This window comes from Spermophilus citellus (genome assembly GCF_964194105.1).
Source record: "Spermophilus citellus genome assembly, chromosome: 3".
Lineage (NCBI taxonomy): Eukaryota > Metazoa > Chordata > Mammalia > Rodentia > Sciuridae > Spermophilus > Spermophilus citellus.
The window spans coordinates 29,616,359-29,639,102 of record NC_138184.1 but is presented as its reverse complement, the minus strand read 5'-3'; the positions used below and the strand labels follow the sequence as shown (position 1 = coordinate 29,639,102).

At 36.5% G+C, this 22,744-nt stretch overlaps 1 protein-coding gene across 28 annotated transcripts in view; it reads right to left on the bottom strand.

Annotated features, from left to right (window-relative positions):
* Window positions 1–22,744, bottom strand: part of CLASP2 (cytoplasmic linker associated protein 2) — a 228,227-nt gene that overhangs the window by 3,680 nt on the left and 201,803 nt on the right. For all 28 annotated transcript variants that reach the window (XM_081283484.1, XM_081283485.1, XM_081283481.1 and 25 more), the window contains 4 exons: window positions 22,454–22,682; window positions 13,328–13,521; window positions 12,487–12,615; window positions 10,801–11,007 (listed from right to left, as the gene is read on the bottom strand). In XM_081283484.1, coding sequence (XP_081139610.1) covers window positions 10,801–11,007; window positions 12,487–12,615; window positions 13,328–13,521; window positions 22,454–22,682 — 759 coding nt within the window. The remainder of the gene's footprint in view (window positions 1–10,800; window positions 11,008–12,486; window positions 12,616–13,327; window positions 13,522–22,453; window positions 22,683–22,744) is intronic.

Below are 22,744 nucleotides of genomic sequence, written 5' to 3'. Positions count from 1 at the left end.
CGAGGCTGGCTTTGAACTCATCATCCTCTTGCCTCAGCCTCCTGAGCAGCTGAGATTATAGGTGTGTACCACTGCACCTGGCTCAACTTGCCATTCTTGTGTTTGTACATTTGTACATGACTTTTAGTTACATTAGTGTGTATTCATACATGAACATATGAAAGTTATGTCTGATTCATTCTAATCTTTCCTATTCCAATCCCCCCTTCTTCTATTCATTCCCCTTTGTCTAATCCAATGAACTTCTATTCTTCCCTGCCTCACCCTTCTTGTGTGTTAGCATCCACATATCAGAGAGAATATTTGGCCTTTGGTTTTTTGGGATTGGCTTATTTCACTTAGCATAATAGTCTCCAGTTCCATTCATTTACCAGCAAATGCCATAATTTCATTCTTCTTTATAGCCGAATAATATTCCATTGTGTATATATACTACATTGTCTATCCATTCATTTGTCAAAGGGCAACTAGTTTGATTCTACAGCTTAGCTACTGTGAACTAAGCTGCTACAAACATTGATGTGGCTGCATCACTATAGTATGCTGATCTTAAGTTCTTTGCATATATACTGAGGAGTGGAATAACTTGGTCAAATGATGGTTCCAAGTTTTCTGAGGACTTTCCATAGTGGGTATAACAAATTGCAGTCCTACAAGCAATGAAAGAGTGTGCTTTCTTCCTCACAATCTCACCAACATTTATTGTTACTTGTATTCTTGACAATTGCCTTTCTGACTGGAGTGAGATGAAATCTCAGTGTAGTTTTAATTTGCATTTCTCTAATTGCTAGAGATGTTGAACATTTTTTCATATATTTGTTGACCATTCATATTCTTCTATGAAATGCTTAGTTCTTTTGCCCATTTGTTGATTGGGTTATTAGTTTTTTTGGTGTTTTTTGAGTTTTTTTTTAATATATATTTTTTTATAACTTTATTTATTTATTTTTTATGTGGTGCTGAGGATGGAACCCAGTGCTTCACCTGTGCTAGGCAAGCGCTCTACTACTGAGATACAGCCACAGCCCTTTGAGTTCTTTATAAATCCTGGAGATTAATGCTTTATCTGAGGTGGCAAAGATTTTCTCCCATTCTGTAGGCTCTCTCTTCAAGTTCTTGATTGCTTCTTTTTCTGTGAAGAAGCTTTTCAGTTTGATGCCATCCCATTCACTGATGGTTGATTTTACTTTTTTGTACTTTAGGAATCTTATTGAGGAATTCATTTCCTAAGCTGACATGATGGACAGTTGGGCCTACATTTTCTACTAGCATAGGTGCAGGGTCTCTAATGCCTACGTCCCTAATCCACAAAAATATGGAATGCTTTACAAATTTGCATCATCATTGTGCAGGGGGCATGTTAATCTTCTCTGTATTGTTCCAATTTTAGTATACATGCTACTGAAGCAAGCACTCCCCTATGCTTTTTTAAAAAATATTTTGTTTTAGTTGTAGTTGGACACAATATCTTTATTTTATTTTTATGTGATGCTGAGGATTGAACCCAGTGCCCCGCATGTGCTAGGGGAGTGCTCTACCACTGAGCTACAACCCCAGCCCCTCCACTATGCTTTTGATCACAATAGCCCATAGAATTTTTATTCATAAAGTATTTTTGAATCAATTATCTGAATGTATATGCACATTTTACACAGGCGAAAACAGTTAATCTCTATTAAAACCCTGATCATTTTATCCTAAAATGACTAAAGATATATTAAAATATCAATATCAGTTGATACCAGCTAAAAGAAACACTTTTTTTGGTGGTGTTGGGGATTGAACCCAAGGTCTCATACATGCCAGGCAGATGTGCTATCATTTAATCACACCCCTAAACTTAGAAACACATTCTTCATAATAATCTGATATATAACTGCATTCATTCAATTTTTTCTCATCACTTTGATATAATAATAAAATTAATTGTCCTTCATAGTCTTCATAAATAATGATAGAAGGTATCCATTTTGTATCTATCCTCATTTAATCACTCTATAGCGTTATAAGCTTGTTTATTTGTTGTAGTGCTGGGGACTGAACCCAGGGCCTCATGCATGCTAGGCAAGTGCTTTCCCACTGAGCACACCTCCAGCTTTACTGTTGTTAACTTAAAGTCTTTTTCCTCACAACATTACTCTTGACATTAGAAATGACACTACAAAGAATACTGCATTCATGTTCTGATATTTAATTGTTTGCTATGTGCAAGATAGGCCAGGTAAATAATCTTCAGTGTCTGTGTCCTACGAGATAAAAAAATGACCCTTCCTAGAAAAGTTATGGAATCACATGGCCAGGAGGGAATGAGATAGGAATGTGATAGTCAGAATACACTTTGCAAATCTGGGCATGGTGGCACAAGCCTGTAATCCCAGCAGCATGGGAGTATGAGTAGGAGGACTGCAAATTCAGAGAGTCTCAGCAATTTAGCAAGGCGCTGAGCAACTTAGTGAGACCCTGTCTCAAATAAAAAATAAAAAGGGCTGGGGATGTGGCTCAGTGGTTAAGTGACCCCTGGGTTCAATCCTTAGTACCAAAGAACCAAAAACAAAGAAAATCCTCTGCACAGAAAGGTTAAATGGAGACCTGAGGATAAAAGTAAATTAAGAGTAAGGAAGGTGATAGAGACAGGGAAATATGCAGTGACCTCAAGAGATAGTTCAGTGCTTTCTATGAATGAAAAATTCATTATAGGAGCTCATAAAGTAGGAGGAAAAGTAGGAAGGAGCCAAGTAAGAGAACTGCAGCAAGACATATGGGCTCATTCTGTTCATGGGAATCTCTGAAGGGCTTTATAGGGAGGGTGTGATGTTAGAGTTAATTCAGAAGGTTGCCGTTTTTATGAGTACTGGGGATTGAACTCAGGGGCACTCAACCACTGAGCCACATCCCCAGCCCTATTTTGTATTTTATTGAGAGACAGGGTCTCACTGAGTTGCTTAGCACCTCACTTTTGCTGAGGCTGGCTTTGAACTCGAAATCCTCCTGCCTCAGTCCCCCAGCTGCTGGAATTATAATTCTGGGCCACCTTGCCTGGCCCTTCATTAACTTTTTGAGAAACGGTCAAACTGCTTTTTATAACAGCTGCACTACTTTTCTTTTCAATCAGGAATGTATGAGGATCCCGATTTCTGCACATTCTCACCAATACTTGTTTATTTTGTTTGATATAGTCATCCCAGTGGGTGTGAAGTCAGATCTCATTATGGTTTTTTTTTTTTTGGGGGGGGGTACTGGGGATTGAACTCAGGGGACCTCAGCCACATGCCCAGTTTTTGTTTTTCTTATATTTTATTTTGAGACAGGGTCTTGCTAAATTGATAAGGCTTGCTTTGAACTCATGATCCTCCTATCTCAGCCTACTGAGCCACTGGGATTAGAGGCATATGGCATCATGGATAGCTCATTATGGCTTTGAAGCACATTTCCATAGCGAACATTTTTTTCATATGCTTGTTAGTAATTTGTCTATCTTTTGATAAAATGTCTATTCAAGTCTTCGCTCCTTTAAAAACTGCTGTTTTGTTAAGTTAGAACAGTTCTTTATATTCTGGATAGTAGACCCTTATTAAATACATAATTTGCAAAAATCCTTTCTCCAACTCTGTGAGTTGTCTTCCTACTTTACTGATAATGTCCTATGATGCACAAACATTATTATTATTTTTGCAGGGCCTTGTGCATGCAAGGCATCACTCTAATCCCTGAGCTACACTCCCATCCCTAAAATAGTTATTAATTTCAATGAAGTCCAATAGATCTTTTTTCATTAGTGCCTTGGGTGTCATATCTAAGAATCCACTGCCACACCTAAAGTCAGAAAGATTTAACCCTGCTTTTTCCTAAGAGTTTTATAGTTTTAGACCTTATATTTATATTACTGACTCACTTGAGTTATTTATACATGGTGTGTGGTCACTGAAGTCTCTTTGTTATCTCAGCAGTCAGTCAGTAACCCGACAGAGATTTCCTTAAATGCTTAGAGCCAAAACCAAACAAATATTCTCCCAGTTTTTGAAGATTGTCTCTGAGTTGGAGTACACACTCAAAGCAGATGACATGATTTTATACTTCTTTATGACTCAATAGTTCTCCATTATGTAAACATACCACATTTTTTAATCCATTCATCTGTTGCCAGATACCTGGTTGATTCCATAACTTGGCTATTGTGAATTGTGCCACCATAAACACGGGCGTGCACATATCTCTGAAGTATGCTGATTTTAACTCTTTTGGCTGAATACTGAGGAGTGGTATAGTTGGATCATATGGTAGTTCTATTTTTAGTATTCCCCTGTCCTCCGTCCCCTCATATTGGGGATCAAACCCAGGGGCACTTTGCTAGCAAGCTACATCTCCAGCCCTTTTAATTTTTTATTTTTTTAATTAATTAATTAATTAATTTTTTTAAAGAGAGAGTGAGAGGGGAGAGAGAGAATTTTTTTTAATATTTATTTTTTAGTTCTCGGCGGACACAACATTTTTGTTTGTATGTGGTGCTGAGGATCGAACCCGGGCCGCATGCATGCGAGGCGAGCGCGCTACCGCTTGAGCCACATCCCCAGCCCTTAATTTTTTATTTTGAGATAGGGTCTCACTAAGTGGTTTAGGGCCTTGCTAAACTGCTGAGGCTGGCCTTGAACTTGCAATCCTCCTGCCTCAGTAACACAAGTTGCTGGGATTACAGACATGTCCCACCATGCCTATTTTTAGTTTTTTGAGGAATTTCCATACTGATTTCCATAGTGGCTATACCAATTAATATTCCCACCAACAGTATGTAAGGGCTCCTTTGTCCCTGCACTCTCACCAGCATTTATTACTTTTTTGTATTCTTGATGATAGTCATTTGGACTGGGGTGAAATGGACTTCCTTCTCTTTTTCCATTTTCACTCTTTAATCAGAACTCAGAGCTAAATTATAGTTTCAGGTTATTAAATGCACAAACTTAGTGATAAAACTATTAACAAAAAGCATTACCTGAATTCTGAGAGTAAGTGGTTTTCTAGGTCAGGGGGTAGGAGAGAAAACAGGAACAAGATCTTCTCCAAAGGAGAAGGGAACCATGTTACTCAGTGAGCCAACAAAGGGTTTTGGCTTTAACTCACTAAGGGCAAGAAGGAATGTCAGTCCTGATCTTCACCACAGCAAATCAGGAACTCCAATTTTTCAAACTAATTACAGACAAGAGAGAAAATAACTCCAAACTGACTGACTGACTGGTCTGGATGACTAACGAAGTGTCCTATATTCATGAGTTGGTAAAAATCATTGGAGTGACTGTTGGAGAAGGGAGACTTTCATGTATTTTCAGTTGTTATAGTCTGGTAAGTGTTAGACTTGCCAGACTACCTTGTGCCACCCCTTGAAGACCACTGGTACACTTATACAACATGTCCATCATGGTCCTGGCTGGTACAGTGTCAAGGTCATATTTTGCACTTCATGTTTTCTCAATAACAACATTAAATGCACTAGAAAGCAGAGCCAGAGAATCTAGAGTATTAGCCTAACATACACATTGCCTAGTTAGTCATCATACATAAAATCTGTACATGGGCTGGGGCTGTAGCTCAGTGGCAGAGCACTTGCCTAGCATGTGTAAGGCACTGGGTTCAATCCTCAGCACCACATAAAAATAGACAAATAAAATAAAGGCATTCTGTTCATCTACAACTACAAAAAATTAAAAAAAAAAACCCAAAAAACAAAAACCTGTACATATCTTGGTTTGGATCGGGCCATGTTCTGGGTTTCTTTCAGTCCTAGTTGAAGACCATTCACTACTCCAAATATAATTCCTGTCATGCAATATCCTTCAATGGTAAGAAAGGCTAGCTCAATTCTGTCCCAGGTCTTATTAGCTCCAGTTGGTAAAACTCATCTATACTGTGAACAAGATATCATGGGTCCATATTTAAAAAAGGAGACAGAGAGTTCATACCAGTTAGCAGAATGCCAGCCAATCTGCATACAAGTAACCTTTGTCACTACTTCTCCTATTGCCTTCCATGGTGTCACAGCAAACTGCCATGGCCTTCCTGCCACCTCCTCAGGTTGAGGTCATATGCTTGGCTATTGCTCCACACTAAGTGTGGAGCATTCTTACTTCTTTTGAGAAGTGTCTGTGCACTTCATGTACACATTTACTGACTGGGTTGTTTTTTCAGTGTTAAGATTTTGAGTTCTTGATATATTTTGGATATTAATCCCTTTTCAGAAGAATAGCTGGCAAAGAATTTCTCTCATTCTGTAGGCTGTTTCATCACTCTGATTATGATTCCTTTGCTGTAGAGAGGCCTTTTGATGCCATCCCATTTGTTGATTATTGCTATTATATCCTGAGCTATTGGACACCTATTCAGGAAGTCACTGCCTGTGCCTATGTCTTGAAGTGTTTCCCCTAAACTTTCTTCAAGCAGTTTCAAAGTTTTGGATCTTACATTTAGATCTTTGATCCATTTTGAGTTGATTTTTGGTACAGCATCATTTGTTAAGAGGTAGTCTTATCTGTAATGTATGTTTTTGGCACCTCTGTCAAGAACTGGATGGCTCCAGGACAAGAGGATGTATGTCTGTAATCCCAGCAACTTGGGACGCTGAGGCAGGAGGATCCCAAGTTCAAGGCCAGCCTTAGAAACTTAGCAGAACTCTGTCCCCAAAACAAACAAACAAACAAAGGACAATGTAATATAGCTCAGTGTTAAAGTACCTAACACCAAGAAAACCGGTGTTCATTTGTTGATATGGCTGTCTTGCATATTTTTTAAAATATTTTTTAAGTTGTAGATGGACACAATATCTTTATTTTATTTTGTTTTTCTTTAATGTAGTGCTGAGGATCAAACCCAGTGCTTTCTACATCGAGGCAAGCACTCTACCACTGAGCTACAACCCCAGCCCTCTCTTGCATATTTTGAAATTGGGTATTGTGATACCTCCAGCATTATTTATTTTTTTAATTTTTTTTTTTGTTTTTTGAAATAGGGATTGAACCCAGGGGTTCTTTGCCACTGAGCCTTTACCCCCAGCCTTTCTTATATTTTAAAGTTTGAGATAGGGTCTCACTAAATTCCTACCTCAGCTTCCCAAGTTGCAGGTACTAGAGGCATGCACCATCATTCCTGGTCTCTAGTATTACTTTTTGCTCAGGATTGTTTTGGTTATTTGGGGTCTTTCTTGCTTCCATATGAATTTTAAGATTGCTTTTTTCTAGGGCTGGGGATGTGGCTCAAGCGGTAGCGCGCTCGCCTCGCATGCGTGCGGCCCGGGTTCGATCCTCAGCACCATATACAAACAAAGATGTTGTGTCCGCCAAAAACTGAAAAATAAATATTGAAATTCTCTCTCTCTCTCTCTCTCTAAAAAAAAAAAAAAGACTGCTTTTTTCTAGTTCTGAGGAGAACGTCATTGGTATTTAAGTATGAATTTATTAAACCTATAGATTACTTTTATTCACATGGCCATTTTAACAATCATTAATTCTGCTGATCCATGACGTGGGAGGTTCTTTTGTCTAGTGTTTTCTTCAATTTCTTTCTTCACTGGTTTCTAATTTTCACTGCAGAGGTCATTTTCCTCCTTGGTTATCTCTTATCCCTAAGTGTTTTAATTTTTTGAACGGTATTGCTTTTCTAATTATTCAATGTTGACTTTGTTTCCTGCTACTTTGCCGGATTTATTAGTTCTAAGTACAGAGTCATATATGTAAATAGGGATAATTTGACTTCTTCTTTATGTTATTTGTACCCTGCCCCCTCTTTTTCTTACCCAAAAGTTCTGGCTAAAATTTCAAGGTCTATATTGAATCTAAATGATGAGAGTGGAAACCCTTGTCTTGCTCCTGATTACAGAGAAAATACTTTCAGTTAGTCTTTCCCCAATCAGTATGATGTTGGCTATGGGTCTGTCACACATAGCCTTTATTATGTTGAAATATGATGCTACTGAACCATATCTCCAGACCTTTTTATTTTTTATTTTGATAAAAGGTATTTCTAAGTTGCTTAGGGAGTAAGTTGCTGAGGCTGGCTTTGAACTTGTGATCCTGCTTCTGCTTCCCAAGTTGTTGAAACTATAGGCGTGTGCTACCATGCCTGGACTTATTCATGCTTTTTACTAGCTTTTATTGTTTCCTACATTTACCCCTTTGTTTTCTAAAATTTCGGTTTAGGTTTTCATTTGCCTTGTGTCTACATTTTTCTAGTGTACCTATATTTTAGATACCCTACAGGCTACTACTTCCTTCCTTTGTTGAAAGGGAGGCTAAGTACCTTTTTGTGGGGCCTGACTCCACAACCCTTTTGTTATTTACATGTAAGTGGAATGGGATTATGTATATTCTATATTTTAAGAGAAGTCTTCTATGTAGGGGTTGGAGTGCTGTTATAAAATCTTTTTGTGCATTACTACTGTAGAACTGACTCTTCTTATTTCCTAAAGGTATTAAAAATATGGCCTTTCTATGAAGCTATATCAGCCATAGTATTGGTATGATACTCGGTTTAGCTTCTACTTCAAGGAGATTTTTTTTTGTAGGTGAGGAGCTCTTTCTGGAAGATAATTTATTTCTTTTCATTTAAATTCATTTAGTTCTTGTTCTCTCTCTCTCCTTCCCTTGTCTTTCTCTTCCACCCCTTCTCTCTCCTCTCTTTCTCCCTTTTTTTTCTTTTGGTGATACTGGGGGAATGAACCCAGGGCTCTCTATCACTGAGCTACATTACCAGTCCTTTTATTTTTAGACAGGGTCTTGTTAAGTTGTTCATGCTGACCTTGAACTTGCAACTTTCCTGCCTCAGCCTGTGAGTACCTGGGATTATAGGTGTGCACCACCATACCCAGCTACTTTGCAAAGTATTTCAAAGAGCCCTGAGGATTCAGAACATCCCAGCATAATCTTCCCTGTCTGCATTTATGCTTCCACCATAACTTTTACTCAGATAGCACTCTGAGAATGGGGACCTCTATTTTAGAGGCAAGAATTTATGTGATTCTCTGGCTCCAGGGTCATAAAAGTTAACTTTTGGATTTTCTTCATACTCTTCAAAACTACTAGGATCCAGAGGAACCCACCGGTGGTGATGGTTTGGCTCTCCCTGCTTGCTTATATTTGGGGGTTCACTAAGATATCTTTTCCTAATTGTGTCAAAGATGTTTTCATGTTTTTTTATATACAATCCTAGGTCTCAGTGAGATGATTTTTTTGGTCAAAAAATTTAGAGACCTTCAGAAACTATATTATTATTGTCTCTTGCCTCTCTTTGTTCTTGCCCTAATACCCAGAAAGCTCAATATTAATGGTTTATAGGAAAAAAAGCTAAAATTTAAATTTATTTGATTTCTTCTGCTTTTTCAGATAGGTTCCCAATAATCATGTATACTATAAGATTTTTGCACCAAGCTGATCAGCGAAAATAAGATATTTACAATCACTTACAGTTACAAGAACCTTTTGCTAGTATTCTCAGTTATTCATCTTATAAATATTTATTCAGTAGCCATAATATTTATGAAATATATATACTACATAAACTCTGTGCTTAGTACCAAAACATAGATAAAAAATAACGAGATCTGAATTTTATTTTATTAAGTAGTAAGTTCAGGACAAGGCCACAAATATAATATTATAGATGTACAAAGAAATGAATGATTAATTTTCTTTAGGATTCTTTTTTTTTTTTTGTTACCAGGGATTGAACCCAGGGGTGTTAACCACGGAGCCACGTCTCCAGCCCTTTAAAATATTTTATTAGAAACAGGGTCTTGCTAAGTTGCTTAGGACCTCGCTAAATTGGTGAGGCAGGGTTTGAACTTGGACTCCTTCTTCCTCAGCCTCCTGAGTCACTGGGATTATAGGCTGAGCCACCGCACCTGGCTTAGGACAGTTTTTAATATACTTTATGTAATACTAGCCAGCAATTAAAATTACATTGTAAAATATTATTCTTTGGGTAGAAAAAGTTCACAATATATAGCTAAGTTAAAGCAGATTATAAAATATTATCCTACTTTTGCTAAAGTGCTTATATACATGGGGATGTGTACATACAGACAAAAAGATATTCTATCTATGACTGTTAAATTAGTATAACTACTTTGGAGAGAAATGGGGCAACATCTAGAAATTCTGTTTTTAGATATACACATGTAAGTAGAAGAAGATATTATGAGGAATTTCACTGTATATTGATGCTAATAAAAAAAAAAGGGAAACAATCCAAACAGTCATCAACAGATGGACAGATAAACAAATGTAGTATGTTATTCAGCCATAAAAAGACAGGAAATTCTGATACATGTTATAACATAGATGAACCCTGAAAACATGTTAAATGAAAGAAGCCAGAGAGTAGAAAAAAAAAAAAACATTTAATTTCACATATAAAGAAATCTAGAATAGATTAATTTTAGAGACAGAAAGTAGAAGAGAGATTACTGTGGGCTTGGAGGGAGGGAGGAATGGGATGTTATTACTTCATGGATATGGTGTTTTGGTTTGGGACGAAGTAGTAGTTCTGAATATGGACAGTACTGGTGGTTATACAAATGTGAGAATGTATTTAATGCCATTAAATCATATATTTAAAAATGGTTGGGCAGTGAATTTCATGTTATGTATATGTTACCACATCCATACCACCCACTTACTGAGACAACCTTAGTTATGGAAAGACTGTCCTGAACATCACAGGTAGCAGGAAGGCTTGGTCATGCCACTAGTGCTGCTTGAAAAGTGCCTCAAATAGCTCACAAATGTACCATACCTTGTTCTTTCAAGCTTTGCTGCTTACCTGTATTAAGCCTGGCATAATCTCTGGCAAAAGTAGGTTAAGAGTTTCCTTGGATACTCTCTCTATCACTTTTGTTTGCATTTTGATTGCAGCCAGATTAATTGGGTAATCTGCAGTTTGGATGATAGGACAAAGCACTTTGATGCACTGCTCTGGACTAATGGAAGTAGCCAATACTGATGCAGCTTCCTCAGCAGATCTCACCACCTAAAACAAAGAGGAAATTAAACCGGGAAGTAATTTTTAAAATCTTGTAGTATGCCCCAGAAGTATAAACTTTAGGAATATTTACTAAGTCATGATATTTGAGGTTCACTGTTAAATACTGTAGTAAACAAACATAAGTGAGGGTAAATATAAACAGAGTAGCAAATGGCAATAACTGTTGAAGCTGTATGACAAATGCACCGGGCTTTATTTCACCATTCTCCCCCCCTCTGTGTCCTTTTACTCTTGGCTAAAGCAGTGCTTATTTTTTATCTACTTTTTGAGAAAGAGTCTATGTTATATTGCCCAGGCTGGTCTGGAACTTGAGGGCTCCAATCATCCTCCCACTTCAGCTTCCTGAGCAGCTGGGACTACAGGTGTGTACCACCATGCCTGGCTAGAGTCGTTTTTAAACTGCACTAGTCTTGCTAGGGTGTGGAGGCTCTATTTACTTAGACTGCAATGTGAATGAAGTTCCCTGTATTGGACACAGTGAGGTCCTACTCATTATTTAATAACCTCAACTGCTGAGTTCTAGAAGTACTTTATACATTACAACTCTTAGTCCCTTATTAGATACATGGTCTGCAAAAATTCTTTTTGGTACCAAGGATTAATTAAACTCAACGGTGCTTGACCACTGAGTCACATCCCCAGCCTCCTTTTTATATTTTATTTAGAGACAGGGTCTTGCTGAGTTGCTAAGTGCTTTGCTAAAATGCTGAGTAGCTTTGAACTCTGATCCTCCTGCCTCAGCCTCCAGAACCAATGGAATTACAGGCATGCACCACCAAACCTGGCCTGATAGTGTTTTTTGAAGCACTAAAAAGTTTAAATTTTGATAAAATCCAATTTAACTGTTTTTTTTTTTTCCCATTGGTTTCTTCTGCATTTGGCATTATATCTAGAAACTACTGCCTAATCCAATATAACAAAAATTCAGACCTCCACTTTCTCTGAGAATTTTATAGTTTTAACTCTTGCATTTACCTTTGATTCATTAGCTTTGAAAACAAAATCAGATAAGGTACTTCTCACAACTGTCCAATTTTAGGTGAAAAGGCCATAATATTATCATAATTCATATAATAGAAAAAATATATGCTTGCATCTTCCCCCAGGGCTGGGGACTGAACCTAAGCTCTTGCACATGATGGGCAAACATTCAACCATTGAGTTATAAGCCTAGCCCATAGGCCTATATCTTAATCATGTATTACTTTGAATATAAAAAGGAAACAATTAATAAGGGTACTTTTAATGCAAAGTTTACATGGTTCATGCAATAAAATTTGAATAAAATCATAATTTAACTGTCAGATAACTTACTTCTTTTATATATATGTATATTTTAGTTATAGATGGACATGATACCTTTATTTTATTTATTTTTATGTGGTGCTGAGGATTGAACCCAGTGCTTCATACATGCTCGGCAAGCGCTCTACCACTGAGCCATTATCCCAGTCCATAACTTACTTCTTTATGAGGATCTTTGTGTGCTTCCAACGTTTTCATGACAGTCAGTTCTGCATAGTTTTTAAATCTTGCTGGTTGATGCCTTAATATTTCTCTTAAAACCTTTAGTGCCAAAGCCCTGATTGTAGGCTAAGAAGAAACATTTAATGTTTTTAATATTTTATGTGATAGTGATAGACAATCTTTAACTTTTTTTTTTTTTTTTTGTACTGGGAATTGAACACAAGGGCACTTTACCACTGACCCACATCCCCAACCCTTTTTATATCTTTTATTCGGGTTGTTGCTAAGTTGCTCAGGGCCTTGCTAAATTGCTGAGGATGGCCTCAAACTTATGATTTTCCTATCTCAGCCTCCTGAGTTTCTGGCATTATAGGCATATGCCACCATATCTGGAAACATTTTCAATTTCTACAACTTCCACACTTAATTTTGGAGAAACAAAATCTGTAGATATCTGCATGAAGTATGTAGCATTTTAAATAATTTTAGAATATCTAATGGAAAATTCACATCATGCTTTTTATATTTGTAAAAAAATATCATTCTAATATAGGAAATTTTACTTCTGAACAAGTAATTCATATTTGCAAAATAAATCTGTACTTTCTTACAAGAATTCAGTCTGTAATCTTTCTTTTTTACTGTTGTCAACTGTTCAAAACTGTTGAGCTCCTTGGTTTAGAATAAAAAGTAATTTATGCTAAAAGTTTCACACAGAGGATGGCAGCAGAATAGACTCATCCTCCCAATTTCTGAACATGTGTAGTATCTGATTAATAGGCAATCTAAAAAGAGACAGGTAGGACAGACAGACAGGTTTATATATTCTGTCACTTACCTCTTTATCACCAAGGGTTTCAAGCAATAAAAGCAATATTGTTTTGAAGTGTTCATCCCAAACACTGAAAGATTCTTCCTGTGTCAGTTTCATGAGTTCATAGAGGGCAATTTTTCTTTCTTCTACACGTTCATTGTGGTTGGAGAGTTCCTTCAACAACTCTGCAACTAGGTCAGAATGGTCTAGGGAAAGATCTGTCAAAAGAACATAATATTAATTTTTTTTAATAGCTCACTTTTACAAGAATGGGGGTGACAATTTTATAATATGAAACCCAGATATAATCAATGTTGGTTGTAAAAAAAAAATATTAAGTAATTTTCTAACCCTAACCCTAACCCCAAACAGCAATGTTATTTAAACACTTTTTATAATAAAAACACTTGAAAGAACAGTGTAATGAACTCCCATATACTCATTATCCAGATTTAATAATTACCATGATCTTACTATTCTTATTTCTTTCTCCCCTCCTTTCTCCTGAAGTAAATCCAAACATGTCTCTTCCTTTTACTTCAGTACGCAAGTCTATATTGTCATGCCAAGAGGTTTTTCTATGTTGGGTATTTTATTTTTAGTGATTCTAATAATGATCACTGGATTTAAATGGTGACAACTTGATCTCATCATTTTAAAGTCCCCCCCCCCATCAACATCAACCTTTTAATTAATGGTTTGCACAGTGACTATTGCTCAATTAATGACTTTATTGAGAGTTAAAAATGGTAATTATCTAATCGTAATATTCCTTCCATAGACTAGAATTTTTCCACAGAGAGTAACTTTATTAACTAGAGCTATTTCGATTACAGTGAAATACAATTTGATAGAAAAAAGAATAAATGCTTAATATATTTTTCTTCAAGTTTCAAAGTAAAGAGGTGAACTCAATGATTTCCTAGGAGTTTTGATTTGCTTTTGCTTAAGTATGAACTCATGGATTTCATGAGTGTTAAAGTAATCAGAATAGTGCTTTGAATCATTTTTAAAAATTTTTATTTTATTTTATTTTTTTAGTTGTAGATGGGGACACAATACCTTTATTTTGTTTACTTAATTGTATATGGTGCAAAGGATCAAACCCAGTGCCTCACACATGCTAGGCAAGCGCTTTACCACTGAGCCACAACCCCAGCCCCATTTTTTAAGAAAATCTAAAGATTGCACTAGAACACTGGAAAGTACCAGAGTTCCTCCTTAATTCCTTTAACTGCAGGACCCAGGCAGTGGCTTGAGCTTATGCCACAGACTCACTTGTTTCCTAACTCCTCTGTAATAAAATCACCACAGAGCATGCTACACACCAATATTACAACACTGCTGACTTAAGAAGAACTACGGCATTAGGATAAATATACACATTCATAAATCCCACAAAAATCACCCTAGAAACTTTAAGTTATCAGGGCTGGGGATATAGCTCAGTTTGTAGAGTGCCTGCCTTGCATGCACAAGCCCAAGGTTCAATCCCAGCACCATCAAAAAAAAAAAAAAAAAAAAAAAAAAAAAAAAAAAAAAAAAGTAAGTTTAAGTTATCAAACTCTCACAGGTGTCAGAGGATTATTAATGCAATTCACAAGAAAATGCTTTTGAAAGGAAGACTTTTCCATGAAAGGATGTTTATAATTGCTCAAAGCAGACTGCTAGAAATTACTTGATATGTAGAAGTCTGGACAGACTATTGAAAGGAAAATAGTTTCCACCAGAGAATCCACATAAGTTATTTGTTACCAAACTGAACTATTTATATCACACCAAATGCCATAATCTTAAGATAATAAATTTTTTGGCTGGGGTTGTAGCTCAATGGTAGAGTACTTACCCAGCACATGTGAGGCACTGGGTTTGATCCTCAGCACCACATAAAAAAATAAAATAAAATAAAATAAAGGTATATAAAAAAGATACTAAATTTTTCCTTTTCTGACACAGTAGGGCACTGGGGTCAAGTGCGAAGAACACAGGTTTTGTGGTTCACCAAACCTCTGCCTCTTACCCTCCAGTATGGATGGGACACGTAGTTATTTATGTTGAGGATGATTTCTCATTAGTAAAATGGGAAAATAGCATCCACCTCCTGGGGTTAGGGTTAGGAGTTGGGCCTGGAATATAGTAAACATACTAATATTAATTTTCCATGTATTCTTCTGACAGATATTGGCACATCTACAATGCTGGTAGTATTTTTGTGAATAAAATGAAAATATACAATAAATGAAGACAAGTGCTATATGAAGCTTGGAACAACCATTTCTGTGGTTTAACTGAGGGCTTATGCATCTTCGGAAGGTAATTACAGAACTTAAAATGGTGGCCTATGTTTCAGAAGTTCGTCAAGCATTATACTGTGAGTAGTAATGTTCTTGAGATAAGAAAATATCTACTTAATGTTTCAGTTATATAGTTTCCAAAGAAGTATTTTGACAAATGGAAAATATGATCTTTAGAAACAGACATGAGAATTAGACAATAAGAGGGTAGTCTTACTGAGGTATCATAAATTTGGCTTTGTGATGTTTGTGATATAGTGACTTGACATGAGAAGTTGGACATGACTCCCCAACTTCATTAGTGATCAAGGAAATACAAATGAAGAAAAAACAAATAAAGATTTTTTTATTAATCAAAATTATAAACCATCAGGCATGAAGTCATAGATTCCTGAGCAGAGTAAGGATAAAGTACAGGTTTGCAGAGCCCAAGTAGTTAAGAAGCTCATTGTGCATATGGAGTGGCAATTTGGTGTGAGTTGTTGGAGCCCAAGTGTAATGACACTGGCATCCACGGCTTTGGGTGAGGGTAGAATGGCAGAGGCCAGAAGGATGAGGAGTTCATCTGTATAAGTGAGGATGTGTAGTGGAGATGAAGACTGGGTACATACAGGAGGACTGACCAAACAATATTTACTTAAAGATAATGGAAGCTAGGTTTCTTCCTGTCAGAAAAGGGGCTATCAGTATGGAAAAGAAAGAAATTAGAATTAATACCATAATGCTACAATGGAACTGAAGCTCTTGGCGTAAACATATGGCTGTTGATAGGTATTCCAAGAAACAGAGAAGTTAAGTTAATGTATATATATATTCCCTAGGTATGGCCACTGAGAGGTTTGGAGAATAGTGATGTCCCATTAGCAGAGAGTATACTAGTATTCAGACCCTAGACTTTAAACATTGCTTTTCATTAAAAGCAACAATGTATCTTCTGAGAAATGACTGATTCCAGATTAAAGCTATAGCAATACAACATTTGTTATGACAGAATGCAAGGATGGGGACATGTGAACAAAGAACACCCAAAACCAGCTTAAATGGGGTCTTGCTGCTCATATCAAAGGCCAATTGAACATCAAAATAAATAACAACAGTTACAAATTAAAACCTACTGAGGGGCTGGGATTGTGGCTCAGAGGAAGAGCACTTGCCTTGCATGTGCGACTCACTGGGTTTGATCCTCAGCACCACATAAAAATAAAGAAATTGTGTCCACCTATAACTAAAAAATAATTGTTAAAAAAAACCCTACCGAATATAACAGGAAACTATAGTACATATAGTAATCAATAAGTACACCCAAAATTCTTTTATTTATTTATTTATTTTTGGTGGGGATGGGGATAGAACCCAGGGCCTCATGCATGCCAAGAAAAAATTCCTTTTTTTCTTTCTTTCTTTTCTTGCTATTGGGGATTGAATTCAGGGGAACTCAAACACTGTGCCACATCCCCAGTCCTATTTTGTATTTTATTTACAGATAGGGTCTCATTGAGTTGCTTAGTGCCTCCCTTTTGCTGAGGTTGGCTTTAAACTTGTGATCCTCTTGCATTAGCCTCCCTGCTGTTGGGATTACAGGCGTGAGCCACTGCACCCAGCTCAGGCAAAAGTTCTTAAATAAATAAAATTTTAATTTAATGAAGTGCAGGGATATTTACATTGAGTATTTTCTGATAAAACACCTCTTGATTAAAAGAGAAAAAGTAACTTCACAGTGAAGAAGCCTGTTAAACACCGCTGTAACCAAGTGACCAAAGTTAATATCACCAGTTGTGAAATTATATTATTTCGTAGGGTGCAATGAAAAGAATACACAATTGCTTCTATGAGACTGATGCAAGAATGCATAACCTGATTCTAAACAATAGAAAACAGGTGGGTGCGGTCCCACATGCCTATAATCCCAGCAAATCAGGAGGCTGAGGCAGGAGGATCACAAGTTCAAGGCCAGCCTTAGCAACTTAGCAAGACCCTATCTCAAAATAAAAAGGATTGGGGGATATGGTTCAGTGGTCAAGCATCTCTGGGTTCAATCCTCAATACTAGAAAAACAACAACAAAAAATAAGAAACCCAAACCCCCCCAAAACCCCCACTACCAAAAATGAAACATTAGATATATGTAAACTGAATGAAATACTACAATGAAATACTACAAAATAACTGGTTTCTGACCTCCAGAGATGCCTTGGTCATGAAAGCCAAGGAAAGATTGAACACTGAAGAACAGAAACATGATGGCTGAAAGCAATGTGTGATTCTGAATGAGATCTTTGAGCTATAAGATATTATTGGGGGATTCTGGAAAGATAATGGAGCAGGAAGCATCCAGAATCTGTCTTCTCATCTAGAGAACAATTGCAATGGCAGTCTATCTGATTTAACTACTTTGGAGACCAATGAAGGCTTTCAACTTGCAGGTAATGGTTTGGATGGTAAAGTTTGATTAATTCCAACTCTTCACACAGTAGCAACTACCCATCCTCCACTCCTAGCTTCCAAGCAAGCAGTTGTAGAGCATTCTGTGCACAGATTGTGAAGCAAAGGTAGGCAAAAAGGATCTTGTCTTCGAAACAGTGAGGCTTTGTGTTCTCATCACTGTTGTTACAGATCATAGAGGTGCAGACAAAGGTTGACAGCCATTGCTATTTCAGCTCTCCCCATTATTGCAATCCCCTCACCCTAAGGCTGAAGTGACTTTCAGAGGACTTAAAGGACTAGCACTCTTAGCCACCTTCACTCATTTTCCTTTTTTCACTTTTTGGAAGTCAAATATTAAAGACAAGGACAGTAAAAGAAAACATATGTACATCAAGAAAAAGTTAAAAAGTGACACAGAATGCTCAGGGAAAAGCTTAGACTCAGAAAAGATCTGAAAAGATCTTAAGTTTACACCTGAGCCTAATTCTTAGCACAAAGACAATCTATAATAATCAATAAAATAAAAAATGATAAACAAAAGCAACAAAAACAGCAAACCCTAGGGTAGGGAAGAATCTGATTTCCAGAGTTACTCCATAATTAGATTCAAATGTCCTATTCTTGACATTAAAACAAAGTTGAACTCTTACTCCTGGATTCTCGTTCTCAATAATGGATAAGGAAACAGAGGATTTTAACAGCTCAATAAACCAACTTGATCTAACAGACAAATATAGAACACTCTAACCAACAAAAACATACACATTGATCTCAAGTGCACACAAGACATTTCCCAGGATAAACCACATGTTAGGACATAAGTTAAGTCTCAACAGATTTTAAAAGGTGGATAACATCATAGAAGTTATCTTCTCTCACCACACCACGATAAAGTCAGAAATCAAAGACAAAAGTAAAAGTGGAAAATCCACAACTTTGTGGAAATTAAGAAATCATAAGTAGAAACTCTACTACACTTAGAGACAATTAAAAACCCAAAACATGGGGCTGGGGCTGGGGCTCAGTGGTAGAGTGCTTGCCTCACACATGTGAGGCACTGGGTTCCATCCTCACCACCACATAAAAATAAATAAATAAACAAATAAATAAATAAAGGTATTAAACAAACAAACAAAACAAAACAAACAAACAAACAAGCAAAAACCCCAAAACATAAGGTACTAAAACTTAGCTGGGGGCTGAAGTTGTAGCTCTGTGGTAGAGCGCTTGCCTAACATAAGACACTGGGTTTGATCCTCAGCACCACATAAAAATAAACAAATAAAATAAAGGTATTGTATCCATCTACAACAAAAAACAAAAGCTGGGCACAGTGGTTTATGCCTGTAATCCTAGAGACTTGGCAGGCTATGGCAAGAGCATCATCAAATTTGAGGCCAGCCTGGGTAACTTTAACAAGGCCGGAAACAACTTAGTGAGAACTTATTTGAAAATAAAAAAGGCTAGGAATGATATGGCTCAATGATAAATTGCTTTTGCATTCAATTCCCAGTACCAAACCAAACCAAACCAAACCAAACCAAACCAAACCAGGAAGATCTCAAATCAAAAACCGAACTATAAACTTAAAGAGCTAGGTAAAGAAGAACAAACTAAACCTAAAGTTAGTAGAATGAAGGAAACAATAAGATTAGAGATAAGCAAAATACGAATACAAAAACAAAAGTCAATGAAATAAAAAACTGTTTCTTCAAAAAGATTAACAAAATTGATAAACCTTTAGCTAGATGGATTAAAACGAAAAGAAAAGTCTTTCAAATTTCTGAAATCAGATATGAAGGTAGAGACATCACTTCTGATTCTATGAAAAATGAACCAACTTATTTAACTATAAAGAGATTGAATCAATAATCAAAACTCTACTGACAAAATTAAATCCTAGATCTAAGGGCTTCACTGGTGAAAATTCTACCAAACATTTACGTAGTCAATACTAATACTTGGGCTGGGATGTGGCTCAAGCGGTAGTGTGCTCGCCTGGCATGCATGCAGCCCAGGTTCGATCCTCAGCACCACATACAAAGATGTTGTGTCTGCCGATAACTAAAAACAAAACAAAACAAAACAAAAAAAACCAAAAACTAATACTTCTCAAACTTTTTAAAAAAAATTGAAGAAAAAGGAACATTTTCTAATTCATTCTATGAAGCCAGCATTACCCTGATATTGAAGACAAAGACACTTTAAGAAAAGGAAACTGTAGACCATGTAATATTCCTTATCAACACTCAAAAATGTTGATATACAAAAATCCTCAACAAAAAACTAGCAAACTGATTTAAGTACCATATTAAAAGGATTATGGGCTGGGGATGTGGCTCAAGTGGTAGCGCGCTCGCCTGGCATGCGTGCGGCCCGGGTTCGATCCTCAGCACCACATACCAACAAAGATGTTGTGTCCGCCGAGAACTAAAAAATAAATATTAAAAAAAAAATTCTCTCTCTCTCTCACTCTCTCTCCTCTCTCACTCTCTCTTTAAAAAAAAAAAAAAAAGGATTATGGCCAAGTGGAATTTATTCTTGGAATAAAAGAATGGTTTAACATACAAAAATCAATTAATGTACACACATTAATAGAATAAAGGAGAAAAAAATGATTTCAATTTCTGCAGAAAAAGTTTTATAAAATTTAACACCTCTCCATGAGTCCTATCTCTAAGCTAGAAAAAAACTATGTATGTTGTTTATTTATTTATTTCTGCAGTGCTATGGATAGAACCCAGGGTCAGTCTGACTGCATGCTAAGCAGTTATACTTTCACTGACCTATATTCCTAGCCTGGTGAAAGAACTTTTGGCAGTGATGCCAAGTAGATTCAATGGGAAAAGGACAGTCTTTTAAACAAATGGTACTAGGAAAACTGGGTATCCACATGCAAGAGAATTAATTTTAACCTACTTCACTTCATATCACAAATATAAAAATTGACTCAAAATATATCAAAAACCTAAATATAAGACCTAAAATAATAAAACTCTTAGAAGAAAAATGGCAAATGTTTCACAACACTGAATTTGGCAATGATTTCTTGTATATGAAAGACAAGCAAGGCATAGTAGCATATGCCTGTAATCCCAGGGACCCGGAAGCTGAAGCAGAAGGATCCAAAGTTTGAAGCCAGCCTCAGAATAAGAACTATAAAAGACTGGGGATATAGCTCAGTGGTAGAGATTCCCTGGGTTCAACCCCCAGCTTAAAAACAAATTTTAAAAAAATGATTATTTTAAAATAAAAACACACATATACATGGTACAGAGTCAGTGGGCCCAATTTAGTCTGCCAGTTTGTGACCCATATGCATCAAGAATTTTTAAATGATTAAAGCTGCTAAATCTAAGTCTGAATTCACCAGGCTGTTGCTACTACATAGTGTTCCAAGGATACTTTCATGAGATCCAATTTATTCACTCCTATTACACTGACGTCATGACTACACCTCAGTAACACAGTCAAATATTTGTGACAATTAGATTAAAATATAGGTCCTTACGCAACTTAAATTTAGTTTGCTAAAGCTGTCTTAATTTTGGCTTCATTATATCATGATATATTAAGTTTTTTAACGTAAGAGGTTGGTTAAAACATGATTCCTCAACCTCATTGTAATTAAAAATATACAAATAAAGATACTAGTTCATTCATCAAGATACAAAAATAAAAAAAATTTCTAATTTCTCAATCTCCCTAATAATCAAAGAAACACATTAGGATGGCCTGTTTTATATCTGACACAATCATAACAAATTAAAAACATTCAAACATTCTGTGTTGGTGAGAAAATCAACACTGCTTAAACTGGCCTAACTTTAAAATTCACATTAAGCAACTCCATCTCTATAAATCTCTTAGATGTGAATTAGATCATTACACCACTGTTCTTTCCTAGAGGTGAAAACTGAGACCTAAGAGGGTTGACCACCTTACCAGGTTACGTAACTTACTTAGTGCCAGAGCTTAGACCTAGGCCCATTTCACCTCACTTCACTAGAATGACAGTTTTTCCTATATTTGGTCCTTAAATGTTTCTTATTAATAAAAGTTTATTTATTTAGGTTTATAATAAAGAATGTGTAGGTAGTTCCTCAAAAGGTTTTGTCACTGTGGTATAAAAATCGATGACTGAATGCACTAAATTTATGAGTTACAATTAGTTTGAATTGTTTATTGGAGGATATTCCTCCAATTTTCTTGATTGTGAGGATAATCTCAAGATACCCCCCCCCCCCGCCCCGTTTCTTATTCTAGGGAAGAAAACTATCAAAACCATTAGGAATGAGCTCCTAAAAGACAGGAGAAAACATTCCCATTCCAAAGATCCTTATGTTTTAGGAAGTTACAATAAAAGATTTGGAGGGCTGATTATCAGCCCTCCAAAACAACACAGTGTAGTAGCAGCATGATCCAGAACATACCATCAGGAAACTGGTCAGCATCATCATCAAACATGGCTTCCTTGAGGGCAGACTTGTTGAAGGGACTGATGCTATCTGAATAATTATAGGGATTATAGTCTCGAGAGCGTGGAGAGGAGTGAACTGGCATCGAGTGGAGCAACGAAGCTTTATTATCAAGAGTTGTTTGGCTTGAGTCAGTAGCATCACCTCCTGCTCTTGGATCTGACATCCCGGGACCACCACACATCTATTGACAGGAAGGGGAAGGCACAGTAAATTGACTTAATTTAAAATATCTCTATAACATTA